The sequence below is a fragment of the Camelus bactrianus genome, chromosome 16 (genome assembly GCF_048773025.1).
Source record: "Camelus bactrianus isolate YW-2024 breed Bactrian camel chromosome 16, ASM4877302v1, whole genome shotgun sequence".
NCBI classification, from domain to species: Eukaryota; Metazoa; Chordata; class Mammalia; order Artiodactyla; family Camelidae; genus Camelus; species Camelus bactrianus.
In genome coordinates, this window is record NC_133554.1 from 28365881 (window position 1) to 28391028 (window position 25148).

At 44.3% G+C, this 25148-nt stretch overlaps 1 protein-coding gene across 5 annotated transcripts in view; it reads left to right on the forward strand.

The window, feature by feature from the left end:
• The window catches only part of CA10 (carbonic anhydrase 10), a 531376-nt gene that overhangs the window by 503323 nt on the left and 2905 nt on the right, over window positions 1-25148 (forward strand). For all 5 annotated transcript variants that reach the window (XM_010955755.3, XM_045517201.2, XM_045517200.2 and 2 more), the window contains 4 exons: window positions 4867-4962; window positions 9584-9656; window positions 22986-23140; window positions 24831-25005. In XM_010955755.3, coding sequence (XP_010954057.1) covers window positions 4867-4962; window positions 9584-9656; window positions 22986-23140; window positions 24831-25005 — 499 coding nt within the window. The remainder of the gene's footprint in view (window positions 1-4866; window positions 4963-9583; window positions 9657-22985; window positions 23141-24830; window positions 25006-25148) is intronic.

Genomic DNA, 25148 nt, shown 5'->3' on the forward strand with positions numbered 1-25148 from the left:
CTTCCATGGCTCCTCTTCTAGGTCTCCTATGAACTGAACTCAGCCCCTCTTCCAACATCCATAATGCATGTGCCCCTAGACTCAGCCAAAGTGGACCAGAGGACAGTTCAGCCAGACAAACTAGGGCCCTGCTAACCAGCCAGCAGTGTCTGCAAAACCGGTACTTCTCAACTACTAATAACGTACGTTCCAACCACTGGAAATTGGTTAAAATGAAGATCTTAATTCAGGAGGTCTTGAGCAGGATTCAAGATTCTGCATTTCTCTATCAAGTTCCCAGATCCTGTGGCTGTTGCTGGTCCCCGCGCTGCATGTTGAGCAGCAAAGTACTGTGTCGCCTTTTTAATGTCTAATGTCTATGTGAGGGGTGAATGCTGCATTCAAAACAGCTTTATTATGTTAACTCTATAAAGTCATCATTTTTGTAGATCAGAAAGTCAATTTCATTTGGTTCAACCTGATCTCAGAATCCTAGGCAACATACGTTGGAGCGAGGAGGAGGCAAGACACTTCAGATCAAAATTCTAAACATGTTAAGCTTGCATCAGAGCACAGGCTCTCCCCCCATGCTTGCCAGCCTCTCTCTCACAGCGCCCGGTCCCTCTGGAATCCCACCCAGTGGAGCACCCGAGAGACATCTTCCTGCCTTTTCCAGTCTTACAAGTTGGAGAGGGGAATCACTCCATGGGATTGCCTTCCACCTCCCTGCTCTCCAAGGCCTAGTTCTCAGAACATGCTGAAATGTCAAGGCCTGCTTCAGCACTAGCACGTCCCCAGGTGGCTTTGCAAGTCACCTGATTGGAAGATCTTAGCAGATGGCAGGACGTGTTTTGGTTCTCATCAAGAAGCTTACTCAACTCAGAAAGGAGGTGTGGCAGGTGCCCCCATAGCTCCTGGTTCTCCACCTGCAGAAAGTCCTGGCTGCGTGGGCAGGAAGCAGGCAGACGAGATTGCTGAGCAGAGGCCCGATCAGCCTGCCGGGCCTGAGTCCTGCACAGGCAGAGCTAACTCACTAGCCTCTGCCTATCACTGGCTTTTTGATGGCAGAGTAGCTGCTGCATTAAACCGTCTGCCAGCACTGGAAAAACTCACAAGACGTGAAGAAGCAACAAACAAATAGGATATTTCAAGAGCAGCAACAACAAGTTCTCCCTCCATGAGCCGTGCTACTGACTCAAGATGTTCAGGATATTCTCAGACTCAGGGCACCACCCACCTGAGTGGACACTGATGGGATGCTGATGCTCATGGATAATGTCGCCCTGGTTCTCCACGCCAGCTCCTCTCTAGCTGGAGAGCTTTAAACAAGTACCAGTACCTTGTTCCCACCCCCAAATCAATCAAATCAGAATTTAGGGGGTGGAGGGTCAGGCATAGGTGGGTTTTCTAAGTACCCAGGTGAACTGGATGCACAGCAAAGGTTGAAATTCACTGTGTTAGAGATGTTTTTTTCAAAGATCAAGGAAAAGTACCTTTATTTGATCATTGACTTTCTCAGCTTCTAAAAACTTCACCTCCTTTTTAAATTCAATACAGGATGTTGGTAATAATGAATACTCTTTATACTTTCAGAGTCATAAATCACTTTTACATCCACTATCTTATTAGATTCTCAAATCAGCCTGTGGAAAATGCTAATACCATTATAGAAAGATATATGCTGGGCTTGCTGTAACATTGTTTACAAGAGACAAAAAAATGCAAACAACCTAAAAACTAGTGAGAGGGCATTCATGCATTGGAGAATTCTATGGCCATTAGAAAGACTTAGGTAAGTAGGTCTGCACACATTGACTTAGAAAGATAGCTGTAAACCATTTTTAAGTTAAAAAAGTTAAGTTCAAAATTATGATGATTCCATTTTTTTTATTTTTGACTTTTTAACAACTTTTTTGAAATATCTTTGATATATAAAGGTTATATATATTTTAGATGTACAATTTGATGTTTTGATATATGTACACATTGTGAAAAGCTCACCACAACCAAACTAAATAACATATTCTTCACCCCTGCATAGTTACTATTGTATGTGTGTGTGTGTTAAGAAGATTTAATTTAGGACCTGCATTTTTAACAAATTTCAAATATACAATACAATCTTGTTAATTATCATCACCGTGCCCATTTTTTAATCAAGATATTTGGTTTTTTGCTATTGAGTTATATGAGTTCCTTATATATTTTGGATATTAACCCCTTATCAGATACATGCTTTGCAAATATTTTATTCTTTTCTGTAGCTTGCCTTGTTTTCTTTGCTGTGCAGAAACTTTCTAGTTTGATACAATCCTGCTTGTCTATTTTTGCTTTTATTGCCTGCACTTTTTGCTGTAATAACCAAAAAAAATCATTGTCAAGACCAATGTCCAAAAAAAAAATGTTTCCTATGTTTTCCTCTTATAGTTTTATAGATTTAGGTTTTACATGTAAGTCTTTAATCCATTTGGGGTTGATTTCTGTATGTGGTATGAGATGAGGGTCCAGGATCATTCTTCTGCATGGGATATCCAGTTTTCCCAGCATCATTTGTTGGAGAGACTAACCTTTCTCCATTATGTGTTCTTGGCATCCATGTTGTAGACCATTTGACCATAAGTGTGTGGATTTATTTCAGGGTTCTCTGTTCTGTTGCATTGGTCTATATATATGTATTTATACACTATAGCTGTGAAATACCTTTTAGAACCAGGAAATGTAATGCTTCTAGCTTTGTTCATCTTGCTCAAGATTGCTTTGACTATTTCAGGGTCTTTTGTAGTCCCAAATGAATTTTAGGATTTTTTTTCTGTTTCTGTAGGATGCCATTAGAATTTTGATAGGGATTGCATTGAATCTGTAGATCACTTGTAGTAGGACAGACATTTCAGCAACATTAAGTCTTCAAACCCATGAACATGAGGCTGTCCTTCCATTTATCATCTTTAATTTCCTTCATCAGTGTTTTACAGTTTTCAGTGTACAAGTTGTTTACTTCTTTGGTTGAGGTTATTCCTAAGTATTTTATTATTTTTGCTGCTATTGTGTAAATGGAATTGTTTTCTTAATTTCCTTTTCCCATAGTCCACTGTTAGTCCATAGAAATGCCACCAATTTTTGTGTACTCAATTTGTATCCTGCAATTTTGCTGAATTCGTTTATCAGTGCCAACAGTTTTTTGTTGTGGTTGAGTGTTTAGTATGTTCTCCATATATGATTATTTCATCCACAAACAGAGACAATTTTATTTCTTCCTTTCTGATTTGTATGCCTTTTATCTCTTTGCCTTGTCTAATTGCTCTGCCTAGACTAAGTTGAATAGAAGTGGCAAGAGTGGGCATTCTTACCTTGTGCTGTATATTAGAGGAAAGCTTTTCAGTGTTTCCCCATTAATTTTGATGTTAGCTATGGAATTTTCATGTATGGCCTCTATTGTATTGATGTAAGTTCCTTCTGTTTTGTGGAGATTTTTAATCATGGATGGTCAATTTTGTCAAATGCCTCTTCTGAATATATCAAGATGGTCACGTGGGGTTTATCTTTTATTATGTTAATTTGGTATGTCACATAGATTGATTTTCGTAGGTTGAACAATCCTTGCATCCCAGGAATAAATTCTACTTGGTTATAGTATATAATCCCTTTAGCACGCTGTTGAGTTTGGTTTGCTCGTAATTTATTAAAGATTTTTGCATCTATGTTCATTAGGGATATTGGCCTTTAGTTCTCTTTTCTTGCAGTGTCTTTGTCTGGCTTTGGTATCAGGATGATGCTGGACTCATAAAATGAGTTTGGAAGTGTTCCCTCTTCTTTGATTTTTTGGAAGATTTTAAAAAGGATTGGTATGAATTCTTCTTTGAGTGATTGGTGTAATGCACCCGCAAATCCATCTGATCCAAGGCTTTTCTTTGCTGAGAGATTTTTGATTACTACTTCAATCACCTTAATTGTACTCATCTTTCAGGTTTCTGTTTCTTCGTGATTCAGTCTTGGTAGGTTGTATGTTTCTAGGAATTTATCCATTCACTTCTAGGAATTTATTCATACATGAGAATGTGTGTGTGATTTATAAGAACAGAAAAATATGTGGAAGGATGTATACCAAACTGTTAATAGTCATAATTGCTTGGGCTGGGATTATGAGAAAGAGGTGGGAAGAGGGAACTTTTTTCCAACTTCTCTTTTAGTTTGATACAAAAATTATACTTCCATACTGTTAAAAAAAAATCTATTTTAAAACCACAGCCTGAAATGAATGCACAACGGCTCAAGAGGCAGATGGCTGATCCTCACTGAATGAGAAGCACGTTAAGTCCTGCACAATCAGATGACCTGGGGAGGTTGGTCCAACAGGAGCCTAAGCCATCCACTCTCTCTCCATCCAGAGCACTGCATCTTGCAGGCTGACCGGTCTCCTCTCAGAGTCACTGAGCTGACTCAGGTCCTAGCAGTTCCCTGCTCCCCCGTGGCCATGGGGAAGATTTACTCGCTGCCAATGGCAGCTGTCGGTGCAGCCCGGAAAGCACGTCCACCCCTGTAGGGCAGTTTTGCTCCTAATAAGAAAAATTCACTTCTCCCACACTTTAGGGGAAATGTCCAGGAATGGAGCCAGAGCCAGATGGGCACCGAGCTTATTAAAGGCATGATTGTTACCAGAAAACATTTGCAAATATGTATGTGGGTATTTTCGTGTATGTGTATGTGTGCGTGCATTTTACTCAAACACACACACGCAGTATCTCTGAAATCTCTTCAATAATAAGATTGTCTTTCCAATTGTCCTACAACAGACTTTACAGTTTACCCGTGTGTGGGGTGGATATGCTGTGCCTCACATCTTTTTAATGCTAGATTGTTGTTCTTATTATTGCTTTTCCCTCCCGCCAGGTGCAGCTCATCCACTATAACCACGAGCTATATACAAATGTGACAGAAGCTGCGAAGAGCCCAAACGGATTGGTGGTAGTTTCTATATTTATAAAAGTAAGTGCATTGTGTTCCTTCATTCTGCTCTCCTCACCATTACCGTTCCAGTCAGAGTATCAGTTTACAGCCATGTTGGATCTCAGAAATAACAAAAGGACTAATGTTCCCCATGCCTAAGAAAAGCTGCAGGGTGATGATTTTTATGTCCATGAGATCCATGAAAAATGAAGTCCCTTTCAGTGAGATGCAAAAACACTGAGTTCCATTTTAGAGCACTGGGGCCTGAGGATTTGGATGGCTTTTGTCCTCGAGGAAAAAAAAAGATGCTGGGTCCAGGGCCAGGCTTTAGGTCCCACTCATGCAGAAAATTCAGAAGGAAGCAATAGAAGGTAAGGGGGGTTCTCACTGAGACCCCATGGGATTAAAGTCCTGTTCATCGGTTGACCCTCAGCAAAAGAAATAAAAGGAAAATGTGAGATATCCCTTCCCTCCAGACACTGCACTAAACAGCTCCCTTCAGCTTCCCCCAGTCGCTCTGTGTATCATCCTTCCTTCTCAGTGTCCCTCTCCCTCGTAGGCATCCCTGTGGCTAATTAAGCAAAGGTCACCTGTGCTTTCTTTATGACATTCTGGGTAAGCTCCACATATCCTTAAGAGTCATCATCAACAACAAATCTCCAACCAAGCAAATTCTCATTTATTAAAAAGTAATTACTTTTAACGGTTTGACAGATGTTAAGTGAAACAGGTATGCAAGTATAAAAAAGAAATTGTCTTTCCAACAGAAAAAACATAAAGTGGAAAAAAAAAAAAAGCAGCAGCCTGTGGCAGTTCCAACAGGTGGCATTCACTGTGCTAGCAGTGACTTCCCTTGGGAAGTTTTAGCCAGATCATTAGAGGACATATTCTTGTCAGAACTTGTTATCTGATGACAACTAATGGAAATTCAGCATTTGGCACCAGGTTGAGCTCTGGTGATGATGTCATTACCACTCAGACACACAGGGGCAAAGCCAGGCATTACTTCCTCTCCCTCCTCAAAAGCATCACCCTTTGCAACAGGTGCTTTGCCCTGCCTGGTCACCCCTCTCAAGACTCCACACTTCCTCCTAACCTCCTTTCCCTCACCTGGGTCAGGGCAGGCCTTTTTGGGGTCCCAGCAGAGCTGAACATTGGACAGGAGCATTAGTGACACATTGCTGCCACTGGCCATGAACCCCAAACTCCTCTAGCTTATCAGTGGCCAAAATAGGAAGGGGATTTTGACCAGAGAAGCATGTTTTTAGGCCATCATGCCTTCTTAATACCTGATGTGACTTCCCCCAGAGAAACTGGTCCTGGGACAGTCAGCTCCTGCCTCTTGGCATCATCACAAGCTCTGTTATGATAAACAGTAGATTCCTGAATGCCAGGCACAGAGATAGATACGTTCTTTACATGTATTTACTCACTGAACCCTGATTATAAACCTGTGGGGTGGGCATCAGTGTCCCTATCTTGCAAATAAGAAAAATGGTTCAGAGAATCTTCGGCATTCCATCCAAGCTCGTGTAGTTCATAACAGCCCATCAGGGAAGGAACCCGGGTCTTGCTTGACGTTAATACTAATGACTTATGCACATAGCTGGGAAGAAGCGAGAAAACAACCCTTAGAAACTTCTCAGGTGCGAGGGCATAGCGCAGTGGCAGAGTATGTGCTTAGCACACATAAGGTCCTGGGTTCAATCCCCAGTGCCTCCACTCAAATAAATAAATAAAAAACTAATCCCCACCTAAGAAAACAAACAAACAAAACAAAAAACCATAAAAAAAAACCCTCTTCCCTCACATCCCCACGTTGCCCACAAACACAGGACAAATACCTGTATCCCTCAACCAGCCCCAGTTATGACAGTGATAACCAACTGATGTGTTCAGCCTGGACCACACTCGTTGTTATGGAGCCTGCAGACATATCACAACACTGTGCTGTGCATGTCCAGGGGCTCCCACCCGCTGTGGCTTTCCCAGCGCCAGACTTTCCATGAGTAACTCTCGTGGCCAGTGTGAGAGCTGCCCAACAGCTCCTGACCTTCGGTGGCTGCCTCAGCCTTGTCCACTGACTAGGCTTCACTCTGCTCAGAGACCCTGAGTCAGTGAATGTCCTCCTGGAAGTGCCGGCACATTACAGCTGACGGGGTAATTGATTCGCCAGGAATTCAGCCTCCTCAACTGCAAACTACTGGTGTGTTTCACGAGCTGCTGCAGAGACACTCGCTCCACTGAGATTACTGACGCGGGTCCCGGCTGCTTCCCTGCGGGTCGTTGGGAGGAACTTACACCCCAGACCCTGAGGCCAGTGAGAGGGTGGTGACTAGCAATCCTGTATCTTCCTCGGGCCAGTCTGGCCCCTGGGGGTGCTTCCGTTCTTTCCCTGAGCAAACCTGATGCTTTCTGGCTAGATCTCAAAATAAGCCATAGCATTTCTATCTTTGTCCAACATACTCAACTCCCAGATGCTCCACCGTGAGTTATCCAAGCTGTGAGTTGTCATTCACTCATCCCCAAACACCGACTGAGCGTGGGACACGGGCCAGCCTTGTGCTGAGCACCAGTACCTACCAGAAATGACGTGAACAAAGCCCTGGGTTTTCTAAGCCACACAGTCCTCTGCTCCTTCTGATCTTTCTGCCTCCCTTTCCCAGCTCCCTGCAGGGTAGGCAGGAACAGAAAATGAGAGGCCCGATATCTAGGTCAGCTGAGCCCTAGAGATGTTGCCCTGGCCAAAAGCTGAGCCATAAAAGGGTTAGAGTTGTTGGTTAAAATAAGAGATTTGTTTATCTGTGGGTTTTACTTATCTCTGTCCCCTCCTAATCCGCCACCCTTCCTATGAGCACAGAGAACTGAGATTTGGCTATAATTGCTGCTCAATCACACACCATTAACTTCCCACTTAAGCTCACTTATACCAAGTACATATTTTATCCTCTCACCCACACAGCCAACACACTAGAGCCCACAAATCATCTGTGCACACTTTGGAAATTTTTCAATTATTTTTAATCAGCGCAAAAGGGTCCGGTCCCAACGTTAGCTCTGCCCAGACTCACCGGGTACCAGGAACCCCAGGCACCGATTAAGGGACATGGCAGATTCCTTACCTGCCACGACAGTGTATTTTTGGCTCTCCCTTCATGGGGTGTATCCGCATAAACAGGCAGCTTCAGGCTGTCTTTTAAATAGCAGAAGAGGATGTCAAAGTAGAGATTGGATTTGGCACTAAAGCTTCCAGGGAGCGGCAGTGTTTGATTTGGGACTTTTCTCTGTCTCAGGGGTGGGATTTTTACCTCCACTGAACACTGTCACTCACCAGGCTCCCCTTGGTGTATGTCTCACCACAACAACACACCCAGGAAAACGTGTGGGAAAGGAAAGACAGATGGAGGGAAAGTAAACAGTCTGCGCTTTCTCTAAACTAAAAATTACCTGTTGCTTATCTAATAATAATAATCATCTGCTCTGATTTTTCCAACCCTCCGAATAAATCAGATTTAAAATGCGGATGTGTCACAACATCCGATTAGCAGCTGAGGCGTAAATTACCGAGCAGAGCCGAGAGAGGTAGGAGAGAAATAACTAAGATGAACAGTGGCACCATGGGAAAGGCTGAGTGAAAAGAGAGTTTTTAAGAAAACAGTCTACACAGTTATGTGTGGGCACATCACAGTCTCCAAACGGTGGTTCTCTGGCTAAAGCCCCTGGAAGCTTAGTTTGTTCACAAAGAAGGAATTTAGAGACCTGAAGGCACAGACATAAGATGAGAACTGATCCCTGAACATCAAGTAAAATGTGTCACCCATAGTAGGCACTTGGGAAATATTTATCGGATGGATGGATGGATGGATGGATGGACAGATGGAAGATTGACTGGATGACATGGCTTATTATATATTTGATTCATGTAATAATGAGCAGTGATATAATAAGATTCTGTATTATTTCTTAGAGATCTTTTTCGTCTCCTGATACCACTGTTGTGGGTACTTTTTCCCTTTCATTCTCTTCTTACATAACTACCCCCCCCGATATGTCCCTCCCACTCCCTACTTAAAACTCTTTGATGGTTTCCCATCCCTACAGAATAAAGTTGAAATGCCCTAACATGACATTCAAAGTGTGACGTGACCTAGCCCTTGTCTACCTCTCTATCCTTGCCTCTCATCCCTCCCCCGTATTCTTACCTCCAACGACACTGAGATACTCAACCAAACATGACTAGTTCCTCCCATGTCCGTGAATGCCCAACCCTCCATGTGTCCTGGCTTCCCTCACCCTTCCTCCTTTTCCACACTCTACTATCAAGCACTTTGTTAACTTCCACCCATCCTTCCAGACTCAGCCCAGACCGTGGCTCCTCAGAGTCCCCAGCTGGGTGGTCTTCTACTGTCATCACACCTATAACTACCATAGCACTCTTGACACTAAATGATAACCATTGGTCTACTTACCTGTCGCCTTTCTCCAGACTGGGGTTTCTGTAAAGTAGATTCTGTATATTTGATCTCTGAATCTCCGGCCATCACAGTGTTTGGAGCATGGCAGGCACTCACTAAATATGAGTGAATAAGTAAGTGTGTGGAGACAATGTTTATCCTGTGATAGTGCCACCCAGTTATTAATATTTTCTTTTCTCCCCTAGGTTTCTGACTCATCAAACCCATTCCTTAATCGAATGCTCAACAGAGATACTATCACAAGAATAACATATAAAAGTAAGTTTGCTTCAGTTTCCTTACAGCAAGTATTCTATAAAGGTCCATCTTGTCTGAAGGCAGAAAGCCAGAACTGATGATCTCCAAGGGCCCCTTTCAGCTTCATGATCCTTTAATTCTATAGAAAGTCACTCTGGAGGGCCAGGGTTGGCTAAGAAGCAACTCATTTCAAACAGAAGTCCCCAGAGTGCCTTTGTCATCCAAGCCCGTCTAAGGCAATAATGATTATTATGATGATGGTCATCATTATCCTGTGGATTGGTAATGGGCTAGGGGACCCTACTAGCTGACAGATGCCACCATGTCAGCTGGCCACATTTGGGGCTTTGCCAATTATGTGATTGAAAAAGCACTCACCAGGTGGTTTGGATTCAACTTCAACAAATACAAAGGCCCCCAGCTGGACCACATCTCCCTCTCTGTGTCACTAGGTCTCCCTTTCAGGGAGGCAGGGTGGCATTTTTCATCATCCCCATGTGTGGTTCACTGATCTAGAGAACTCTGTCCAGTTTTCTTGGGTTTCTAGGGGTTTTATCCCCAGAATCCTTAAGCGGAAAAGACAGAACAGTGCAGAGTTGAAGGGAAATGAGAGAATGGGTGCTACTGTCTTCAGCAGCAATCCCAGAAGTTGCAGGCTTTGGGAACAGTTATAGGAAATAGCACATGCCAAGGGCTGAAAGAAAACAGTACAGGAAAAAAATTTTAACAATTAGGAGTGAGCAGGAAAGTGGAATTCAAGTCCTGACTCTGTCCTTAAGCAAGGAGCTTCCTCACTTTGACTCTGTTTCCTCATTTGTAAAGTGAAGAAGTTAAACTTCAGTTTCTTAAAGTCCTTCTAAGACTAGGATCCTGAATCTGATTATCACAAAAGTAAAAACGCAGCACACAAACCTAATATTCCACATCCTCTTGGCGTGTGCTCCACCCAGTGAGGTGGAGGACACTGCTGCTCCTGCCTCCACTGGTGATGGGGAAAGGCAGAGTGAATGCCTCCAGATCTCACCTTGGACTGCTGGAGGGAAAGTATGGAGAACCCTCCCCTCGTTCATTTATTCATTCATTCAGCCAACATTCCCTGCATGCCTGCCTCATGACAGGCACCAAGTGAGGCTCCTAGAATATAAAAATGGACCAGACACCAGCCCTTCCCACACAGCGCTTCCATATGAATTCACTCCCATGTGAAGAGGTTGGTGTGGCGGTGATGAATGAACCTGGAGAATCTCCTAGAAGAATAAATTATCTCCAGAACCATCCTGCCTATCCTCAGCAGCGCCCCCATGGGGTCCTCTCTAAGTTCAAACTTAGATTGCTCATTTCTGTCTTGTGTGTAAATACATTTTATAACTGCCCATAAAAGATTATAAGTCTTTTAGCTTTTTTGATTAAAAGAGCATAAAAATTAAATAAAATGTTTTCGAATACGCTTGATGCAGTTTAGAGACCGTGAAAAGCCATGAAATCACACATTAAGCCCCAACACGCAATCGAACAGATTGCCAGCTGCAAAGTCAATCATTAGTGGGACTTTCCTCCCCACCCTACCCCCAGCTCTGGTCTGATTAATATTAAGTGACATGGCTGCTGCCAAAGATGAAAGCATCCACGTGTGTCTGTGCGGGGGGAAGGTGGCCTTTCTTAGGACCAGGTATCGATTCTGGTGCAAATAGGGGTTGGAGAACCAAGGTGACAGATCTTGTTGGGACCAGTGATGAATAGCCATTTTGTGGCTAGGGGAAACTTCAGCTTCATCTACTTCAAGTGAGATGTCCCTGCTGACACCCCCATCAGGTCCATGAGAACCAAGGACACACCTGGGCAATAGCTGAAGTGGGTAGCAGTCTTTAAACCAAAGACCTTCATTCACTTGTTCACTCACTCACTCTGCACATTTTTACTGAGTGGCTCCGGAGTGCCAGGAGATAGACTAGTAGAACACGTTTCCTGTCCATGAGGCAGGCGCTCGCCCTCTAGTCATGGAGACAGACATACTATAGTGTTTCATGAAGATTTGTGTAACAAGTACAATGTGTGAGAAATATGAACAGAACTCTTTGAGGTCACAGAAAGTCTGCCTACAATTCATGGCAAGTTTGTACTTAGCAATTGCCTTTCAAATAAGGACTGAGTAGATGATGACCATTTGGTGAGGAAAGAAAAGAAAGAGAGAAAGAGGGAAGGGAGGGAGGGAGGGAGATGGAGGGAGGAAACAAGAAAGAAAGAAAGAGAAAGGACATTCCAAGCTAAGGAGGAGTATACACAAAAGCAAGGAAAGCATTAAAGGGCTATGAAGGGTTCAAAGGGAGGGGCTGCCTTCATCAGCTCTTCATCTCAGCGCCCCACAGCACACCTGGTAAACACTGGTGATGGCCTGAAATTGCTGGGGGAATGAACGGCCCCCTGCAGTCGCAACGACAAGGCACAGGGAGTGGCAGGAAGGACAGTCGGGACTCAGATCTGGAAGGGTCTTGATAACAGGCTGAGGAGTTTATGCAGAAGACATGTTTGAGGAAATGCCCTCACCACCTCTACGACACACTCCTAGCAGAGGGAATAGCTGTCCCTCTGTCCGTCTGTCAGGGCCAAGGGGAGCTAAAGCAAGATAACGAGACCCGGCGTGGGGGAAGGTGGTTACCTTTCAGGTAACTGTTCCAGGCCCCTGATCACAGGTGTTCTGTGCTCTCGCATTGTCGGGGAGAATGGATGTGCTCCCAGGAGCACCTTTATCACATACCTGGAGGAAGGAACACTGCAGGGATAATGACTGGCCGCGACACAGGGGAATGGCCGAGACACTGTGATGCCCAGAAGTGGGGCTGCAAGGGATGGATTTTCTCAGCAGGAAAGTGCCAGCGCTCTTCCCTCCGGTTAAACTCCCTGAGGCAGCCAGCCTGGGGAAGGTCGGCCACGCAGCAAGCAGGGGAGTTTCTGAAACAGGCGCCATTCACGAGGACACAGCCAGTGGGTGGGAAACACAAGCCTAGAAGTCTCTCAGAGGCTCTGCAGGAGGCAGCAGGTTATGCTGGCACAGGCCCACGAATTCTGGTGGAGACAAAGTCATCACGGCTCAGGGGCACCTCTCAGAGTATCCTGCTTTCATACTTCTAAGTAAGAAAGAAAGAAATGGATCCCCCCAACCACACCACCCAGGAACACCTCACCCCGACCCCCACCCACTCTCCCAACCAGCCCAGAGCTACACCCCAGCATAGCTGCAGTTTGCCGCACTCACTTAAACGTGGCACCCACCCTGCAACGTGCTCAGCACGGGAACAGGGAAGTGACGCTAACCCAGCGCTTTCCACACTGCAGGCTCGATGCTGGAGCTTTACGTGAAGCACCTTACCTGGTGCCCTTAAAGGCTCCATCCTCAAAATAAGCACAACTGCTATCCCAGTTTGCAGATGAGGAAATTAAGGCTCTAAGAAGGGAAGCCATTTGTCAAGGACACACATCAAGTAAGTGACTGTATTAGGCAGCAGCTTCTGCATAATGAACAAGCATTCAAGGGTAGGCACTGACTTCTCACTCCTGCATCTGTAGGTTGTTTGGAGCAGCTCTGTAGGTCTCAGGCCAGCTAGGACAGCTTGGCTCCACATGGCTCTCATTTTTTTGGGATCAAGAACTTCTCATGGTGGAGGTCAGAATGTGTGTTGTTGCTTAAGGCCTAGGCTTGAAACACACATTGTTGCTTCTATCCACTTTTCACTGGCCAAAGCAAGTCACACGGCCAAGACCAACATCAAAATCCTCCCATGGAGTTGGGGCGAGAGAAGGAGTGTACCTTTCCTGGACAGTAATGAACTCTTCTATAACAGAAGAGCAAGGATTCCAACATGGGTCCTCCTAGGGACCTTTCTATGCCCTTATTTTCCTGTTGTCTTCCTCCCTAAGGAGCAGGGAAAGCTTAGTTCTGAGGTCTTAACTAGCTGTAATACTGATACTTTCACATTCCATGAAACTTGTCAGCATGTTCTCTCAATTTTAACTTTAGTTCAGTTTGAAGAGCTATCTCCTTGCTTTTTGCATGTGTTTCCACTTTGGAATGGACTCAAACTAACCACAAAACTTGTGGTCACCTTGAAAGTTCAGGCCCATACTATCTTAAGCTCTCTGCAACTTTTGCCTGTCCCTTGGCATGGGACTACCAGTAGAAATCAGCATCATTTAAAGGGACACAGTGGTACTGCCATTACTGGGCACACATGGAAACCAGAGAAGGCGTAGAGATTGGTTCTAGATGGGGTCAAATCTCCCCATCAATCTTTCCCCTGGAGATCATTGTAATGAGAAGTCAATCTAAGACTCTGAGCAGAGAGTGACATGATCTCATGACCAAACGATCACTCTGCTTGGACAGACTATCAAGGGGCAAGGACAAAAGTTGGGAGAGGATTGCAGCGATCCAAATGATGAGGCTATGTTGATCGTGACCAGTACAGGGGAGGTGATGAGAAATGACGGGTGTATTTTGAAGGAAGAGCCAAGAGATTTCTCAACGCATAAGGTGTGTGATATGAGAGAGAGGAGTCAAGGATGACTGTACGGTTCTTAGCCTGAGCAACTGGGAGGAAGACTTTTCCATCAACTGAGATGGGGAAGATTATGGATGAAACATATTTATGGGTGGGAAGGGAATCCGAAATTTCAAATATGTTAAGCTTGAGATGGGCATCAAAGAAGAGGTGTGGAGTAGGCAGTTGGATACATGAGTCTGGGTTTCAGGAGAGAGAGCTAAAGATATAAATGTGGAAGTCACTGGGATCCAGATGGCATTTAAACCTGGGTTTAAATCATGAGTGAGAATAAATAGAGAAGAGAGGCGGACACGTTCTCACTTTTGAAAGAGCAGCTCAAATCCCCATGACTTAGGATTGTAAATAATTTCTAAAGATATCTTCTAAGCCCTACCCTGGAGGAGGCTCTTGTGGGTCTGTCCCACCAACCAGCTGAGGAGGTGCAAGGAGGCAGGAGTAAGCATGGAAGCATGGGGTGAAAGCACCATAAAATGGCAGCCAGTAAGCACACAACTTGCTTGATTTGAACATAACCTAGATGACTAGGGAGGAAAAAAGAAATTGTGCAAAATCATTCTGTTCAACCAGTTGAAAAACTCAGTGCTAAGGAATGCATAAAAGGAGGAAAGAAGTACAATCTGGCCAAAAGGACTGGGAATTTTGGAAACCAGCATGCTGGAAAAAGCCGCCATTCTTACGGGAAGCAAGGTGTCCTAGTGAAGAGATAGAGAACTAATAGACCTGGGCTCCTGGTTATACCACTTCCATTGCTGTGTGACTTCAGGCAAATTTCTTAACCTCTCTGAGATGGTTTCCTAATCAATAAAATGAGGATATTAATACTGATACTGAGAGGGTTGGGGTGAGGATTAAACAAGGCAATGACTCAATTGCCTGGACAATGACTGGTATAAGCTAAGTGCATAATAATGTGTTTTCTTAAGTCATCCTAAGGTATGTAATGGTCAAATCCAGCTTCCTGGAAGGGAGGAGTTTTAGGTCATTATGAATACCAAATAAAATTTATCTTCGAAGTAAACGCAAATTAGGGCACATGGGCAACAAAGTTTGCTTACTCTCATGAAACATAGCTCCTGTATGTGAACCTATATGCAGTGGAGGGAAATAGCCTAGTGAGGTTCCACTTTCCTTGAAAGCTTGGATTTCATATGTCTGAGCAAATCTTATAAAACACTCTCACTAACCCAGCCTGAAATTAATTCAGGCTGAATTTAGAAAGTCTTCTTATGAAAATTCATTCTATTAAAGTTAAATTCCCCTTCAACAGATTAAGGGTCAAGATTGAAATCATGACACTGAAAAAAATGGATTTTCTGGAGGAGATATTGGTAATTTACTTGGAGTATTTTAATATTTTAATGTAGTATATTGGAACAATGCCAATGTCCCCCCATTTTTCTTGTGTTAATTCATAAGAAGGCACAGAGCCCCAATTACATGAAAGGTAACATTCTTACCATTTTAGTATCCACCTGATCTCATGTAGTTAGTGTTATTTCTTTTAAAAGAGATGATATTTTGAAGTGGTGAAGCCAGTGACTAAGGGAGAGCAAAGAGCCTCTTAAATGGGTAAGAGGGAGTCGCCATTAGAACGTTACATATAATTGATCACTTTCTTCCTAGGTCCTAGGACAGTGGAGTAGATTCATTCTCTTTCCATTTCACATACTCCATTCATTTCATAGACAGTAAACGCAATGGTGAACTTCAGTCCAGTAAGAATCCTAAAAAGCATAGATTTCAAATTTAAACAGGTCTGGTTATCAGCTCAATATATTTCCAGCAAGGAAACAAAGGCACATGACTCAAGGTGTTCAGAGAAGGGCTTTTAAACATAGAGTTTTAAAACACAATACGAGCCCTTTAAGACATCTTTTTTCCGTCTTGCCTGTTTATAACTTTGCTTTAACCCCCTACCCCAACCCTGTCTGAAAGATGAATGTGCAGGCAAGGACAGACCAACTTGGAACTTTCTTATACTTCTCAATTCCTTGGGAAGTGTTCTGTGCGCCCGCTCCTCAGAGGAACGCGGTGTTAAATGTGATGAAATATCACCAGGGAGTTTCAGCATATTGCTCCAGGTGCCTTTCTCTATGCTTAATTGAACTTGTACTTTCATTTCAAATGAATGGCTTTGGGAATGTTTTCACAGAACGCAAAACACAGCACACCACTTCCCATGTTGCAATCTAGGTAGTAACTAGTCAGCAAGGACCAGAAAAGGAGCAGCTAACCTCCATGAATCCGGTTCTCAGAGGCCCTCTTTTTTATTTTTGTTTGTGTAAAAAGAAAAATCATATTACTTTATTCTTTTGTAATTGCCTTTTTTCATTTCAGTGGAATTTGCCTCAGATTACAGAAGGAAATGTCATTCTACATGAGAAAATTGTCAAAGAGTTCCATATCGATCAGAAGCAAGTCCAGTATTGATCTCTGGAATGCCCGTGCCTTTTTCTCACCGGCTTCATTCTCTTTGAATGGGAACTTCATAGCCAGGAAGCCGGGAGATGTTAAATCTCATCAGTGTTACATAAGTAAACACGACGCATTTACCAGAGGGCACCACTGCAGCTCAGACTCAGGGAAAGATTCCCCCACTGTGTGGTCCTAAGCATTTCATCACAGTGTGTTTCGCAGGAAGGAAGGAAGGAAGGAAGGAAGGAAGGAAGGAAGGAAGAAAGAAAGGAAGAAAGGAAGAAAGGAAGAAAGGAAGAAAGGAAGAAAGGAAGAAAGGAAGAAAGAAAGAAAGAAAGAAAGAAAGAAAGAAAGAAAGAAAGAGAGAAAGAAAGAGAGAGAGAAAGAGAGAAAGAGAGAAAGAAAGAAAGAAAGAAAGAGAGAAAGAAAAAGCCAGCTTGGGAGCTGTGTCCATAACTAAGTTCTCAGTATAAGATAAACCATAGATTCAGCAGGAGCATAGCACAAAATCAAAAGCACAGTTGTTAACATCTCCAGCCATTTGAAAGAGTGAGACAGGGATGTAAACTGTGTGTAAATACTCTATACCTATTAATTATCTTAAGCATGTATTTAAGCTAATGGTATGGACTGCAGCCTCTGTGATTTTCCCGTCCTGACAGACAACTGTTGCCTCTTCCCCCCTTAGTTTCTGCCCAGAACCACCAGCAGGTGGAGCTGCTGTCCAGAAACCATTTCCTTCAATCATGTAACCAGTGTTTAATAAGCACCCGCTATGTGGTGGGCCCCATGCTGGGGCTTCAGCACCCAGAGATAAAAGGTGAAAGCCCTTCTCTCAAAGCATCTCAGTTTCGTGGGTTATCCAAATAGGTAGATTATTATTCGTGAGCTAGCTCAGTAAATGTGGCGTAAGAGGAAGACACTAACTCAGTGAGGGAGAGCCAGGAGGCCCGGGAGGCCGAGCAGGGGTCATCCTGGGGAGCTTGGCAAGGGCACCAGCATCAGTGAGTACTGGCCACGGGCCAGGCCCTGCTTCAAGTACCTGAAAGTGTGATCTCATCTGTCCCTCAGACAACCTGTGAGGCAAGTACTCTGCCCTAGTCAGTTTGAGCTGCTATAGTAAAGTAGCCAAAGACTGGGGGGTTTATAAACAACAAAATTTGCTTCTCATAGTTCTGGCAGGATGAAAATCTGAGGTCAGGATGCCAGCATGATTGGGTTCTGGTGAAAACCCTTTCTGGGTTACAGAATTCCTGTAACCTCACATGGCGAAAAGAAAGTGGGACAGCTCTCTGGGGTAGTTTTTTTTTTTTTTTTTTTCATTTTTTAACATTTTCTTATTGAGTTATAGTCATTTTACAATGTTGTGTCAAATTCCAGTGTAGAGCACAATTTTTCAGTTATACATGAATATACATATATTCATTGTCACATTTTTTTTGCTGTGAGCTACCACAAGATCTTGTATATATTTCCCTGTGCTATATAGTATAGTCTTAACATCTATTCTGCATATGCCTATCAGTATCTACAAATTTTGAAATCCCAGTGTGTTCCCTCCCACCCCCTTCCCCTTGGCAACCACAAGTTTGTATTCTATGTCTATGAGTCTATTGCTGTTCTGTATTTATGTTCTTTTTTTTTTTAGATTCCATATATGAGTGATCTCACATGGTATTTTTCTTTCTCTTTCTGGCTTACTTCACTTAGAATGACATTCTCCAGGAGCATCCATGTTGCTGCAAATGGTGTAATGTCATTTTTATGGCTGAATAGTATTCCATTGTATAAATATACCACCTCTTCTTTATCCAGTCATCTGTTGATGGAAAGTTTCCATGTCTTGGCTATTGTAAATAGTGCTGCTATGAACATTGGGGTGCAGGTGTCATTCTGAAGTAGGGTTCCTTCTGGATGTATGCCCAGGAGCGGGATTCCTGGGTCATATGGTAAGTCTATTACTAGTCTTTTGAGGAATCTCCATACTGTTTTCCACAGTGGCTGCACCAACCTGCATTCCCACCAGCAGTGTAGGAGGGTTCCCTTTTCTCCACAGCCTCTCCAGCATTTGTCATTTGTAGATTTTTGAATGATGGCCATTCTGACTGGTGTGAGGTGATACCTCATTGTAGTTTTGATTTGCATTTCTCTGATAATTAGTGATATTGAGCATTTTTTCATGTGCCTATTGATCATTTGTATTTCTTCCTTGGAAAATTGCTTGTTTAGGTCTTCTGCCCATTTTTGGATTGGGTTGTTTGGTTTTTTCTTATTATGTCATATGAGCTGCTTATGTATTCTGGAGATCAAACCTTTGTCAGTTTCATCGTTTGCAAAAATTTTCTCCTATTCCGTAGGTTGCCTTTTTGTTTTGCTTATGGTTCCCTTTGTTGTGCAAAAGCTTGTAAGTTTAATTAGATCCCATTTGTTTATTCTTGCTTTTATTTCTATTGCTTGGGTAGTTTTTAAAAGGGCACAAATCCCATTCATGAAGGCTCCGCCCTTATGACCTAATCACCTCCCAAAGGCCCCAATTCATAATACCATCACACTGAGGGTTAGGATTTCAACATACGCATTTGGGGAGGACACAAACATTTAGTGCAGGCCTTCTCCAACCATCTGCCTACTATAGACGTGGAAACTGCGGCTCATATGGTTACCTGCATGCCCAAGGTCACACTGATGGTGAACAGCAAAGCCAGCACACAGACTCAGGTCTGAGTCCAAAGTTCACACGCTTCACACTGGGTCTTTCCAAGTTCTACAATGTGAGGAAGTAAAAAGGGCAAAAGGGGAAATGTGGGTATCAGCAGGCTAGGCAAGGACACCAGCATCAGTGAGTACTCACCACGTGGTGAACAAGGGGAAAAGAACGTGGTGAGCGAGGACTGTGGGAGCACAGGAGTTGCCAGGTTCTCTAACGACCACTGCACATCTCACAGGCGACACTGGTGGAGGAGAATCTCTTGGCAGGAGCACAGCGGCAGAGTCTGGGACATCAGCACAACAGGGTTTGGGAAGCACCTTGTTACCTTGCTATGGGTTAAACCCGTGAACATAACTTCTTGCCCCTGGCCTGCCCACCCCCCCAAAACACACACACACACACACACACACACACACACACATATATACCCCAACCCTTTCCTCAAATGTGGGTGCAACACAAAGGCTGGTTATAGTTTCAGAAGAACATAAATGTTCTTTTTCTTTACTCTAGTCATGCCTGGAATGCCTTCATTCTACCGTCTCCTTCCTTCCCTCCTCCCCACCACCCCTAATAAAATAAAATACAATAATAGCAGCATGCTAGAGTGCCCAATATGCTCCAAGTGCAGGCTTGGTTAAACAAATCACATTGACCTTTAATAACGATGTGCCAAATGCTTCCTTTTCTCATTCAGTATGTTAATCTTCAGGCCAAACCACCATCAAAGGAAGCATCATTAAGTGCGAATCTGAGCACACTACACCTCCCCTCAGTGGCTCCGTGTGGCCTGCAGGATGAAGCCCTAACTCCCAACAGCACAGAGAAAGACCTTCTGGGTGTGTCCTGTCCTGGCCCGCCAGCCTTATTTCTCACAACACCTTTCCCCTGCATCTTGCCCTCACTCTAGCCGTCCCAAGTCTACACTGCTCTTGTGTCTTTCACTTTCTCTAGCATGACTGTCTACAATGCCCTTGACAACCACCCCTTACCAGCCACACACTGATTACCTTCTTGTCATTCAAGATGCAGTTCAGGTGAGCTCCTCCAGGAATCCTCTGGAGCCCCAGCCCCAGGCAGAGCTGACAACCTCTCAGTGTAGCCAGTGCAAATACATATCACTGTCTCTGTGACTCGCTGTACTTACTGAATTACGTCCTGCTTGCCCATACCTAGCTCAGTGCCTGACACATACTAGGAGCTTAAGAAATAGAGCCAAATGATGGCTACTTCACATAAGCATATTGTGTTGGCAGCTGATCTAACTCCCAAGGACCATCACACCATTTGTCATGGAAGCGTCTGACTGCACAGGGTGCAGACCCATCCCAGCCACACTCCAGTTACCATGTCTCTTTTGGGCTTGTCCTGATTTCCTGATGTTTTGATAGAAACATTTAAAAGGGAAGAGAAAGTCCTTTCTCCTAGGGTTGGTCTCCACATCCAGCTTGACCAGTCTCTTCCACAGGCATTTTGTGGACAGAGCCCCGGAGAAGTTCAGTTGCATTTTAATTTCAAAGGTAGGCAGAGGCCAGGAGGGGAAGTTCCAGATGAAGCAGGCAAACAGTGGTTTTATTCACATCATTCCCAGCCACTGGATCAGCTGACTTGTTCTTAATTCAGTCGGCAAGCAAAGGTCCACTGAAGAGGCAAAGATGGCTCTTTCCTCCCAAAGAAAACTGAGTGAGCAGTTTCTGGAGCAAGATATGAGGAAAGTAAGGGGCTGTGCCCAGGAGAGTGGATCAGCAGCATTAATGCTCCGGATCAGCAGGCAGGTAGGGGCTGGGTCAAGGTGCACTAATTAACACCTGATACTAGAGTCTACACATATTTATTTTCCCATTCACTGTCTGCCTCTTCAACTAGAATGAGGGCAGGCATCTGTTCTTATTTACTGCTCTACTCCCAGAGCCTAACCCTGTGCCCAGCACAGAGGTGTTTAGTGAACATTTGTTGAGTGAATGAATGACTTTGCCCTGGAAGTCAGGAGAGCTGTTCCCACTCTGCAGCTACCATCTAGCGCTGTGACCTTGGGCGGTTCACGCTGCCTCTCTGATCTTCAGCTCCTTGTCAATGAAGATGTTATTCTATGCCTGACCAGTTTTGCTAGGACAGTATGAGGTTCCAGCTGTATGCAAAAGAACTTTTTTTACCATTATATGTGCACAGTACCGAATTTGAGAGGTAATGTCAACCACCAAAGAGTTAGTTCTTTCCCACTGGGAGGTGAACATGTGGATGAGAAAACGTATGTGAGCCCAGGAAAACTGGAGGAGCCAGTCTCATCCCGCTGCCAGCCAGGCTGTGGGTCCCTGCCATGTGTTCTCCAGGCTCCCTGGGCCAACCACAGTGGGGACACTCATGACAAACCAGCAAGCACAAGACCCCTGAAGACACAGATCAGGGATACTGGGGTATGGAGGGCAATGGAAGCCACGAATGTAGATGGGCTGTGATGAGAGTGTAGACTGAGGGAAAAAGAGCTTGGACAGATCTTCGGGAAATGCCAACACTGAGAAAAGCAAGTAGAAAATTAGGGTCCAGCAAGAGAACCCCAGAAGGAATGCCCAGAAAAGGAGGACTACAAAGCATGGTGCTTTGGAAGCCAGGAGAAGGGAGCAAGAGTGTGCAAAAGAAGGGGGGGGGATCATGAGGAGAGGAGGACAGAGCTTCATTGAAGTTGATTGATATTTGAAAATTACTTCATAAAAAGACAACCAATGCATTGAATTTAAAAATCAGAATGAAATACACTAAAATGTTAATGGCAGTTGTTTTATATGATCAGGGCTATTATCTTCTCTCATCTGTCTTTTTTCCATATAGTATGGTACATACTTACGTCACTTTTATAATTGAAAAAGCATATTCAGGAATAAAAGACACATGAGTGTGAACACCTCGAATAGATGTTAAGACCCAAGGCTGTCTGCATAGGCCTGATGGAGAGGGAGCCACGAAAATGAAATCAGTTGTTGAACTTAACCGTTAAATCTCATGGGAAGATTTGGCCTGCCTAACTTTCTGTCTAAAAGTATTTTCTTTATATTCTTTAACTAATCAATGTTAATAAATAAGAATGGTGACCAGGCATGTTTTAAAGGGCCCTGAAGCCTCTAACTGTGCATTTCATTATGACTATAATGCTATGTGTCCAGGTTTCAGGGGCCAGAACCAAGGACTTGGCTCTTCCTCGTGTCTTTGTAGGAGACCACATTACTGTTCGCCAATATTCATTGCCCATCCTATGGGAGGAATGTGCCTCCTTGAGTCCCTAATGTCAGCCCTGGCCATGTGACTTCTCTGGCTAACAAAATGTGAGAAGAAGTGACATGTGCCACTTCTGGGATGGAAGCTTTAAGAGCCACCGTGTGTTTCATCTGCTCGCTTTTCCTCCTATCATTGTGACTCACAAGTGCTTAGACAGCAGCTGCTCTGAGAGCCTGGGTCCCAGCATGTGGACAACAATGACACGGAGGAAGCTCTCAGCCAACCTACAATGGATCATTGTTTACAGTGATTGAGATTTGGGGGCTGTTTGTTGCTACAGCCCATCCTAACAGTTACAATCTTCTGGAATCCAAAAAGAAAAAAAAATCATCAGCAACACCAGCACTTTCTCAGTTACCTAATTCTTAAATCTTTCTTATTCTTTTTGTTCTCTAGATGATGCATACTTACTGCAGGGACTTAATATAGAGGAACTGTATCCAGAGACCTCCAGTTTCATTACATATGATGGATCGATGACTATCCCGCCCTGCTACGAGACGGCAAGCTGGATAATAATGAACAAACCCGTCTATATAACCAGGATGCAGGTGAGCATCTCGGTGGTCCTTTCACTAACGGGGAAGATGATGGGAAGACCAGCTGGATTTGTAGAGTGCCTGTTGCAGTCCCTTGCTAGGATGGCTTTAACAAAGAACCACAAATTCAGGGGCTTAAACAATAGAAACATATTGCCTCACAGTTCTGGAGGCTCTTAGTCCAAGATCAAAGTGTCTGCAGGGTTGATTCCTTCTAAGAACGTGAGGAAGAGTCTGTCCCATGCCTCCCCCCTGGTTTCTGGTAGATTTCTGACAATCTTTGGTGCTCCTTGGCTTGTAGAAGCGTCACCTCACTCTGCTTCTTCTTTACATGTAGTTCTCCCAATGTCTGTGTCTCTTTGTCCAAATCTCCCTTTTAATAAGGATATTGGTCCTATGAGATTGGGGCCTACCCCAATCAGTCATATTAGCTTAGGGCCCACCCCAAGAACCTCATCTGAGCTAATTATGTCTGTAATGACCCTGTTTCCAAATAAAGTCACATTCTGAGGTACTGAGGGCTAAGACTTTAACTTAAAGAGTCACATAGATTTCATTGTTGGGAGACTTCTCAGGGCCTTTAGAATAATGATATATGTCAGTCTCCGAGAGGAGGCAGTAGGACATGTAGTATTTTGCAAGCATATTGGACTGTGGGATTTTTGTTAAGCATGTCACAGTATCCCTAGCTGGGCCGGCTAGTGTTCTCAGAATTGAGGAGAACAAGGAGATCTGGCCTCTGAGCCAGCTTTGCTAATGTGCTCCTGGGCCCGTGGCCCCACTGCGGTGAAGTGAATTCTCCTCTTTAACGAGGTGGTGTAAATTACATGAGTCTGTTCTAGCTCTGACAGTCTATGACTGTGAGGGTCTATAAAAAGCAGAGGCGAGATAAGCGAAGAAAGCAAATCCTATCTCCTTTATAGGATGTGTATTCACAACCCAAAAACAATTTGCACAATTTGAAGTGCCTGATCCTATCTATACTGATTGGGACTCTTTTAGTGACAAGCAACCCTGTCCAGATAACTTAAACTGAGGGAAAGGATGTATTCAGGAGATAGCGGGGCATCTTACAGAATCTAAGATCAGAAATTGATGTCAGGAACTCACCGGAATTGGAACCTCAGAAGCCTTTCTCTCTGCTCTCTCCTGCTCCCTGCTGCACACTGGCTTCATTCTCCCTCCTGTTAGAGAGTCTCCCTTTGCTTCCCAGTCCTGGGGTGAAACATGGCTGCAAGCATTTCAGTCCAGCTCCTGGTCCTGATAGTCACAGACAAGGAACCAAATTAATCCAGCTTAGTTGAGCTCCAACCCCTGGACCAGTCACTATAGTTTGGATAATACCCACATAGGGGAATAATTCCCAGAATTATTAAACCCCAGGGTGTAAGAGAAAGAAGAGACCCTGGAGAATGCCCAGCCAGATTTCCTCCTTTGACAGACGACATGTCTGAGGACAGAAGGGAATCACTGGCTTGTTGAAAAGCACACATGAGCTAGTGCACTAGAAGCAAGGCTCACTCCGAGCATGGAGGCATCAGCAGGAACAGCCGCCCCCATGGCCCAGGGTCTGTGAAGGGGTCAGGGGCCCTTGCCCACGTAGCTGGCACTGCCCCGCTGGCCATGGTCTATGTGGTCTTAACCTTTTCCCTAGAGCGTTTAAGAGGACGGATGGATCTCAGAGTTATTTCTCTCTCCTCAGATGCATTCCTTACGCCTGCTCAGCCAGAACCAACCCTCTCAGATCTTTCTGAGCATGAGTGACAACTTCAGGCCCGTCCAGCCACTCAACAACCGTTGCATCCGCACGAACATCAACTTCAGTTTACAAGGGAAGGACTGTCCGAACAATCGGGCCCAGAGGCTGCAGTATAGAGGTGGGTCCAGAGGGCGGGGACACTGGCCAGAGCCCAGTCTTCCCGCTCAGACCTGCTCTGGAGGGCCTGGCACTACTTCCCATTATAGGAATCAAGATGATAAGTGACAGTAAAGCCACCACCTTCCATTTGCATGGTGCTTT